This window comes from Piliocolobus tephrosceles, unplaced genomic scaffold, assembly GCF_002776525.5.
Source record: "Piliocolobus tephrosceles isolate RC106 unplaced genomic scaffold, ASM277652v3 unscaffolded_35484, whole genome shotgun sequence".
In the NCBI taxonomy this organism is placed as follows: Eukaryota; Metazoa; Chordata; class Mammalia; order Primates; family Cercopithecidae; genus Piliocolobus; species Piliocolobus tephrosceles.
Genome location: NW_022319292.1, coordinates 16,931 through 26,689, shown reverse-complemented (window position 1 = coordinate 26,689; position 9,759 = coordinate 16,931). Strand labels below are relative to the sequence as shown.

The 9,759-nt window shown below is 43.6% G+C and overlaps 1 protein-coding gene across 1 annotated transcript; it reads left to right on the top strand.

Annotated features, from left to right (window-relative positions):
- Positions 1-327: 327 nt before the first annotated feature.
- Positions 328-9,354, top strand: LOC113222833 (solute carrier family 35 member F2-like; the record flags this gene model as incomplete). The annotated part of the gene is made up of 3 exons (XM_026452427.1): positions 328-380; positions 1,954-2,108; positions 8,945-9,354. Coding segments are annotated over 3 exons (394 nt in total), but the record flags the coding sequence as incomplete, so codon positions are not given.
- Between the last annotated feature and the right edge of the window lie 405 nt (positions 9,355-9,759).

The following is a 9,759-nucleotide window of genomic DNA, read 5'->3' as shown; positions in this document are numbered from 1 at the left end:
AGGATTCCTGATTAGCATGTGGTAGAGGCATTTACCAGTAAGGAGTTTTCTTTTTTAGTTATTTCCAGAAAATATTAACACATTAACTTCCTAAGCTTATTCAAAAACAAAGCATAATATCACATTTCTTTCCCATACTTGACTGTTATTGCAGAGCACCTTTGGTTTTATTGTCACTTTTATTGAAGATAGTTATTTTTATATCCTAAGACAAATTCAAAAGTCCATGTAATTCCGCACTTTAGCTGAAGTATAGTGACTAAAATGCTTATAAAATAGTGAAAATTAGTATGTGGACCTCTCTGTGACCTCTTGTTTTAATCTCAGATTGATTGTGGAATATAAGGATATTGCCAGCATTCACTGGGACTGGAAAATTGGTATGTAAAGAAAGAAATCCTTTTAGTCAGCATTCTTTCCTTTAACTAACAAATGAACATCTAGAGGATTATATTGTGCTCTATTTTAATATTTAGACACCTTTGTAAAATCCCAGAGTGATTTAATACATATCAGCTATAGTGGTTTACATTGAGCTTTCTCTGAAAATTGGTAGATAAACTTCCATAAAAGTTAATTCTTAATCTTTACCCGCAGGAATAGCCTTTGGTTACTAGGGATCCTGAACAAGACTGGAGATTGACCTTTGGTCAAACCAGCTTTCAAGGAGACCTGTATCTTGGGTCCTCAGATTTCTTGCGAAGGTTATCTGCTTGATATAATTTGTGAAGCATTAACCTGAATCGTCAGTGGTGTGAAATCTCCCTCACCTCCCATTGCTCCTGTCATCTGATATTCCTAGGCATCTGCATAAATAAAGGAAAAGAAAGTGGTGATGGGACAGTCAGAAAAGATTTGAACCAGGTTTAATGATGGGGTGGGGAAAAGTTAAATATTACATAGGTGTCATTGAAGATTGTCTACCATGCTTGATAATTTAATTTAGTTAAATAACTTAGATTGCGGGCTGGGCGTGGTGGCCCACACCTATAATCCCAGCACTTTGAGAGGCCAAGATGGGTGGATCACCTGAGGTCAGGAGTTCGAGACCAGACTGGCCAACATGGAGAACTCCGTCTCTACTAAAAATACAAAAAAAAAAAAAAATTATCCAGGCCTGGTGGCGAGCGCCTGTACTCTCAGCTACCCGGGAGGCTGAGGCAGGAGAATCACTTCAAACTGGGAGGCGGAGGTTGCAGTGCGCTGAGATTGCGCCACTGCACTCCAGCCTGGGCAACAGTGTGAGACTCTGTCTCGAAAAAAATAAAAATAACTTAGATTGCCAGAAAGTGTGTGTGTGTGTGTGTGTGTGCGCGCGCGCGCGCGCGCGTGCTGCGTATGGGATGAGATTAAAGAAGTGGTTGCAAAGCAGAGATAATTGCTAATGTAGGCAACATCCACATGGCAAGCACGGTCCTAAAGAGGATAATTATGTTGTGCTGCCTTGGAGCACTTAATTTAATGAGATGAGCAAAATACAGTGGACCTAATAACTGTCTTTGATGTCTTTAAAGATACTTTATTCTGAATCCAGTTATACGAATCATGTCCAACCAAACAAAAGCGAAGAAAAGATAATGATTTTTCTTGACACGAGATGTTGATTCTGCCTTTACTGGCCTTTTATTGCAGGCATCACTGTGTCCTGGCAGGGTGCATAGCAAGGGGTGGTAAGAGCAATGGACTCAGTCACCCTATAAGCAGGATTTTCTGACCTTGATCATCCAATACCTTGTTGGACTTTTGAGGTCCTTTATCTACATTACAACTTGCTGTTAATATTCTTTTTTCCAGAGAGCTCTGTGGTCTCATTTGCAAAGCCAACTGTTAACAAGAGGCTTTGTAGATAATATGCTAAAGGGTTAGGGAGTTTTATATGGCAGCCAAGCCTCAAACTCCTTTGTCTTATGATTTCTTGCCCTAATATTCAATATTCCATGTTTTTTTCCACAGCCCTGCTGTTTGTGGCATTTGCCCTGTGTATGTTTTGCCTTTATAGCTTCATGCCATTGGTGATTAAAGTCACTAGTGCCACTTCCGTCAACCTAGGCATCCTGACAGCGGACCTCTACAGCCTTTTCGTTGGACTCTTTCTGTTTGGCTATAAGGTAAACAAATAGAGCATGTTCAAATAAGAATACTTGCTTGGATCCAAAAAACGCAGCAGATTTCTTCAAGACTCTAGATCAAAAAATAAAACCTTCTCATCCTCTTGGCAAGAATTTCATTGGTCAGGCCTCCCTTTACTACTAGTGAATTAGAAAATGGGTTCACATAAGAATTGCCCTTCTAGGGTTATTCTAAAGAGTGAAATACGGCCGGACGCGGTGGCTCACACCTGTAATCCTGGCACTTTGGGAGGCCGCGGCGGGTGGATCACGAAGTCAAGAGATGGAGACCATCTTGGCTAACACGGTGAAACCCCGTCTCTACTAAAAATACAAAAAATTAGCCGGGCGTGGTGGCGGGCGCCTGTAGTCCCAGCTACTCCAGAGGCTGAGGCAGGAGAATGGCATGAACCCGGGAGGCGGAGCTTGCAGTGAGCTGAGATCTGGCCACTGCACTCCAGCCTGGGCGACAGAGTGAGACTCCGTCTCAAAAAAAAAAAAAAAAAAAAAAAAGTGAAATACATGGATTTCACCTTCGATGATATGGCCCAGGGCACTAGCTTATGGAATTGTTGACGCATGTTGCTAGGTGATAAACAAGCTGACCCAGAGCTGCTGTTGACCTTGAGGGACAGTGTAACTCAGCCTGAGCACTAGGAACTTTTTCATTCATTCTTTTTGCCTTGGTAGACAGACAAAAAGTCTGGAGTACCTGATGGAAAGGAAAGAGAGATGGCCAGCTTATCATGCATGCATAATTGGGACGGTTCTATCTTTGATAGTAATTTTGTATCTTTTTTTCTTTTTTTTGAGACGGAGTCTGGCTCTGTCGCCCAGGCTGGAGTGCAATGGCCGGATCTCAGCTCACTGCAAGCTCCGCCTCCCGGGTTTACGCCATTCTCCTGCCTCAGCCTCCCGAGTGGCTGGGACTACAGGCGCCCGCCACCTCGCCCGGCTAGTTTTTTGTATTTTTTAGTAGAGACGGGGTTTCACTGTGTTAGCCAGGATGGTCTCGATCTCCTGACCTCATGATCTGCTCATCTCGGCCTCCCAAAGTGCTGGGATTACAGGCTTGAGCCACCTTACCCGGCCATAATTTTATATCTTAAAGGTAATTCAGTCCAGTGGTTTTTCAGACTTTTTCTATCCACATCATCACAGCCTAATTTACAAGCGTAACCTGCTGCCATCAGCAGTGGGTCCTATTACATGCACTAATTCTCAAGGCAGGTGGGGTGGGAGGGAATATATCAGTATCTCCAGGGGAAGCAAGAGAGCAAATATGAAGTTTGAAAAAATAACATCCTCAGAGAGTCTGATATACCTTTCCTTCAGAACTGATTGAGCCATTCATTGTATTTTATTTTATTTATTTATTTATTTGAGATGGAGTCTCACTCTATTGTCCAGGCTGGAGTGCAATGGTGTGATCTTGGCTCACTGCAACCTCTGTCTCCCAGGTTCAAATGATTCTCCTGCCTCAGCCTCCTGAGTAGCTGGGATTACAGGCATCCTCCATCGTGCCCAGCTAATTTTTGTATTTTCCTAGAGATGGGGTTTCACATGTTGGCCAGGCTGGTCTTGAACTCCTGACCTCAGGTGATCTGCCCTCCTCAGCCTCCCTAAGTATTGGGATTATAGGCATGAGCCACTAATACCTGGTGGAGCTATTTATTTTAGACATGGAGGAACAAAGGCCTGGGGAGGTGATGTGCAGCTCAGTGACTTACCCTTAGTCAGCAGCTGGTTAGTGGTAAAACCACTACTAAGTCTTAGTTGTCAGTCTTCTATCAGTCCAGGCTTCTTGCCACTGCACTTTCCACCTTAATTTCATTGTTAAGATGAGAATCTCAAGCTTATGATTGCATCATGTTAAAGTCTCAAAATCAGAGAGAACCAAGTATATAGATTTTTTTTTCAACTTGACAGCTACTTGGAAAATTCCTAGGGCAGCAGGTTAGTAGTTCTCATCTTTTTTTTCTTAGATCCATGGCTTGCTGAGCATTCTTTTCAAAATCTTAAGCCCCTTTTAAATGCTTAAAAATTCAGAACCCCAGTCTTTATTTACCATATTATAAATGAAAATGGATAAATTAAAAAATAATTCATTAAGAAAATAATAAATTCATCATGTTAGCATTTTTATGAAAAAATGTATTTTTCAAAATAAAAAAATAGAAGAATGTCATTGATTTATATTTTAAAAATCTCTTTACTGTGTGGCTTACTAGAAAACACCTGGATTCTCACCTCTACTTCTTCCTTCTGCCTTGTGATATCACATGTCATATATCTTCTAGAACATTTCATTGTGCATTTGCAAGATGATGAAAGTGAAAAGGGCATATAGCATTTTAGTATTATGGTAATGATAGTTTTGAGGGCCAGGCGTGATGGCTTATGCCTATAATCCCAGCACTTTGGGAGGCTGAGGTGGGTGAATCACCTGAGGTCAAGAGTTCGAGACCAGCCATGGCCAACGTGGTGAACCCACCCCCCCCCCACTAAAAGTACAAAAATTAGCAGGGCGTGGTGGCACATGCCTGTAATCCCAGGTACTCAGGAGGCTGAGGCAGGAGAATCGCTTGAACCTGGGAGGCAGAGGTTGCAGTGAGCCGAGATTGCACCATTGCACTCCAGCCTGGGTAACAAGAGCAAAACTCTGTCTCAAAAAAAAAAAAAAAAAAAAAGTAATAATAGCTTTGACTGTATAGATTCCTCCCCAGCATTTTAGGTTTTAGGATTTTGGATTATACTTTGAGAACCCCTGCTTTAGAAATAATCTCTTTTCAGCCTGGACAACATGGCAAAACCCCATCTCTACAAAAAATAAAAATACAAAAATAATTAGCCAGACATGGTAGTGTGTACCTGTAGTCCCAGCTACTGGAGAAAGAGGCTGAAGTGGGAGGATCACTTGGGCCCAGGGAGGTTGAGGCTGCAGTGAGTCATCATCTGACACCACCACTGCACTCCAGCCTGGCTAACAGAGCGAGACCTGCCTTCTCTCAGCGTGCCTTCAGTAAAGGATTATTGACCTGCTTCCTGTTTTCCTCACAGTCATTTGAGCAGATAGTTAGGATGTTGGCCATTACCTGATCATTTTAGTTTCAGTAGAGGCTATCAACTATATTTCTTTGTCCTTGTAAAATTTTGTATCCAGACAAATCCTTATTTATGCTATTCCCAGAAGTCAACCATGAACTCACAACACTTAACTGAATTATTGATACATTAAGCTCAGTGGATTCTCAGAAATTTCTACTTAAGGAATGTAAACCTTTTTGCGTTGCAAGGTTACATGTCAAGGAACCAGCTGTTATCTTTGCAGACTTGCTGGTTAAGGTATTCCTGAACTAAGACTGAAGGAATGTTTATAGCTTATTGGTACCATCATTTTTAAAAAGCCAGGCTGGGCATGGTGGCTCACGCCTGTAATCCCAGCACTTTGGGAGGCTGAGGTGGGTGGATGATGAGGTCAGGAGATCGAGACCATCCTGGCTAACATGGTGAAACCCTGTCTCTACTAAAAATATAAAAAATTAGCCGGGCGTGGTGGCACATACCTGTAATCCCAGCTGCTCAGGAGGCTGAGGCAGGAGAATGGCGTGAACCCAGGAGGCAGAGCTTGCAGTGAGCCAAGATCATGCCACTGCACTCCAGCCTGGGCAACAGAGTAAGACTCTGTCTCAAAAAAAAAAAAAGCCAAAGTGTGCTGGGCACAGTGGGTCACATCTGTACTTGGGGAGGCCAAGGCGAGTGGAGCACGAGGTCAGGTGATTGAGACCATGCTGGCCAACATGGTGAAACCCCATCTCTACTAAAAATACAAAAATTAGCTGGGCGAGGTGGCACGCATCTGTAGTCCCAGCAGGAGAGTTGCTTGAACCCGGGAGGTGGAGGTTGCAGTGAGCCGAGATCATGCCATTGCACTCCAGCCTGGGCGACAGGGTGAGACTCCATCTTAAAAAAAAATTAAAAAAGTAAGATAAATAAATAAATAAAGTCAAAGTGAATCAGAGAAGTCATCATGATGGGCCCAGATTTTTTTTCTGAGAGCTAAATTGTCATGGACTACAATGTCAGCCTTGTTTTTCTGTGATGCTGTGGCTGCATTTCATCTGGCCATCACTAGGAGTGCTGGTGTTTCTATACAGCAGTTGCAGGCCAGTTGGTGGCTGGCTATAGTTTCAACTGCTTTTAACTTTAAAATGAAAAAATCCCTTTCTTATGTCATTTTTTGGCCACATAACTTTACTATTCTCAGAATCGGAGCATGCAGTTGATAAATTCCTTTCCACTTACTTTGGGTTCCTTTGTCCCTGAATGTCTAATAGTTCATTCTTAGATCAGATTTTTACTATTTTTGGTCAAATGTTTCAAGACTTATAGAGCAAAGAACGGGTCTTCTGAAATCTTCAGAATAAATTACAGAGGTAGAAAAAACTCAGAGCATAATGAAGACACCTAGCACTTTAGAAGCAGTTTTTTTCTTTTGTTTGTGACAGAGTCTCGCTCTGTCGCCCAGGCTGGAGTACAGTGGTGTGATCTCAGCTCACTGCAACCCCATTCTGGGTTCAAGCGATTCTTGTGCTTCAGCCTCTCGAGTAGCTAGGATTACAGTCACCTGCTAACAAACCCAGCTAATTTGTGTATTTTTAGTAGAGATGGGGTTTCACCATGTTGGCCAGGCTGGTCTCAAACTCCTGACCTCAGGTAATCCACTCGCCTTGGCCTCCCAGAGTGCTGGGACTATAGGGCATGAGCCACTGAGCCTGGCCAAGAAGTAGGTTTTAAAGGCAGATTGTAAGCTTAACATACTACAAGTTTTAAAAACTGTGTCTAACTTTGACTCTAATTTTTTGAAGCAGACAGTTGAAAAAGAGGCTCAGAATTTTTTACACTCATCCATGTCAGACCTTAAGCACTCTGCCTCTCCTGAAATTGATCTTGAGTGAATATTTGCTGAATAAAGTAACTGCAAGAAACTTCCTGCATAGATCCAGACACAAAGAATTTTACAAGACAAAAAAGTAAGCACCTCTAATTCAGGAGACTTACTCAATCTCTTTATTAGTCTCTCCATGCTAATAAAAGTGACTCAATTTAATCACCTGCCTTCTTAAGAGAGACATAATAGTTTTTCTTCTGAACATTTAAAAGCCACCAAACCAAATAGAACAGATTTTGAACAAGTTATATAGGTTTTTTCACAGGTAACAGTGAACACTTTATGGGATAGCATCATTACTTTTCAAAATACCAACTTCAGGCTGGGCGCAAGTGGCTCACACCTATAATCCCAACAATTTGGGAGACCGAGGTGGGTGGGTCACTTTAGTTCAAGAGTTTGAGACCAGCCTGGCCAACGTGGTGAAACCCCATATCTACCAAAAATACAAAACTTAGCCAGGCATGGTGGTGAGTGCTTGTAGTCCCAGCTACTCGGGAGGGTGAGGTAGAAGAATCGCTTGAACCCAGGAGACAGAGGTTGCAGGAGCCGAGATTGCACCATTGCACTCCAGCCTGGGAGACAGAGTGAGACTCTATTTAAAAAAGAAAAAAATACAGACTGATTTCTTTAATACTTCAACTTTTGTATGGATTTTCAGCTGAAATAAGAGGAAATATACAAAGTTCTTAATAGAATTTATTTAGACTTTTGGGGTATATCATTTTTCCATATATATACCCAATGAATTCGTGTTCTGTCCTCATTGCATTTTGCTCTGGGTGGTGGTTTTCAGTCTTAGGAAGGGGAAAGCTGGGGAAGGTCACCAAAAACTCCATCCATACTTGTAAAATGTCTGTCAGAATGGGCTTCTGCTCTATTTGGTCCTTCCGGGAACAGAGAGCCTATGAGATGCCTCTCACAGGGCTCTGTTCCCTGTGATTGTCCTCACTGGACCTTACACCAGTCACCTCTCTTTGGGCTTCGGATTCTTCTGGTATCTTAGACTCTTTCTAGCTCTAAAATTCTGAATCTGCTCAGTCCACCATAAATTTTACCGTGTAGTACTTGCCTACAGAGACAAGATAATGTATTACATTTTAGCAAACTGAATTTCATTGAATAGCACACATTGAGAGGCTGTAGAGCACATGCCACTTCTGTACTTCCACATTTCATCATAGTCTTATGTTCCTCTGTTTCATACCAATATTGTAGGCTGTGTCTAGGGTCTGAACGGGGCTCTCTGTGATATCCATGATGACCTTTTATTTTCTCCACTAAGTGGGATTATATGCAGAGTGGGGTGTAGCTGGATTATGACAGAGAAAAGCAAAGATCCATTTCTCCTAAAGATCCAAGGATCCAGGTGGCTTATGTGCTGGGTGCTGTTGGCAGAGTCCCATCATTCACCAGCATACAAAGGAAGGTTTTGTGCATTAGCATCTCTTTAGGCAACTTTCAGAAAAAAGATCATGAGGCCAGGCATGGTGGCTCATGCCTGTGATCCCCCACACTTTGGGAGCCTGAGGCGGGCGGATTGCTTGAGCTCAGGTATTCGAGACCAGCCTGGGCAACATGGAAAAACCCCGTCTCTACAGAAAACACACAAATTGGCCAGGTGTGGTGGTGAGTGCCTGTGGTCTCAGCTACTCTGGAGGTTGAGGCGGGAGGATCACTGGAGCCTGGGAGGCAGAGGTTGCAGTGAGCTGAGATCGCGCCACTGCACTCCATCCAGCCTGGGCCACAGAGTGAGACCCTGTCTTACAAAAAACAGAAAAGAAAAAGATTATGAGAAGGTAATCCTCAAAGCACAGTTGGCAAAAGCCAACAGCAGGGATGTGTATGTGAGGGGCACAATTCACTACCTGTTCTTCTCTTCTAGTTTTCAGGACTCTACATCCTGTCCTTCACCGTCATCATGGTGGGGTTTATCCTGTACTGCTCCACCCCGACTCGCACGGCCGAGCCGGCTGAAAGCAGCGTGCCTCCGGTCACCAGCATTGGGATTGACAACCTGGGGATGAAGCTGGAGGAGAACCTCCAGGAGACCCACTCTGCTGTCTTGTAGCTGGAGAAGATGGCGCACCCAGCCCCCACCAGGATAAAGCAGAGCCTGCTGTTTGCTGAGGGGACACTTGGGGAAAAATAGCAGACTCAGAGTGGACACTCTACAACCCTGGCTTGGATCCAGTGGTTAGGTTTTAGAAAGGAACACTAAACAAAGTTCAAAAGTAGAAATACCAAACTAGAGCAGAAACCAAGCTAAGAGTGTGTTTCTGTGTTTGAGGACCAATACCTGTTCGTGTCAGGGAGATGAGGTGCGGACCCCACACTGGGGTCTTAGAGGCACCAGTGGGAAAGCAGGACTAGGGAGAGATCCAGGAGTGAGCCAGCCTCAAGCCAGGGCGGGAAAGCAGGCTGTCCAGGCTGGGCTTGGTGGTCAGGAACAGGGGCAGCTCACGGTGACTCTGGAGTACGTTTCCTCTGTCAGAGGCTTCGAGTTTTGTTTGTTTTTTTTTTTGTTGGGGCAGTTATTGTCCACAGGTCTTTGGGTACAGATGAGGCCTTGGGGCTGACTGCATGTGGCAGAAAATGGGTGGGTCAGCCCTTGAAAACTCCTGAGCTATAAGTGTGAGTACTGTACCAGCATTAAACTGGAGTGCAGTAAACCTAGGAATCCTCCCACAATTGTTTTTT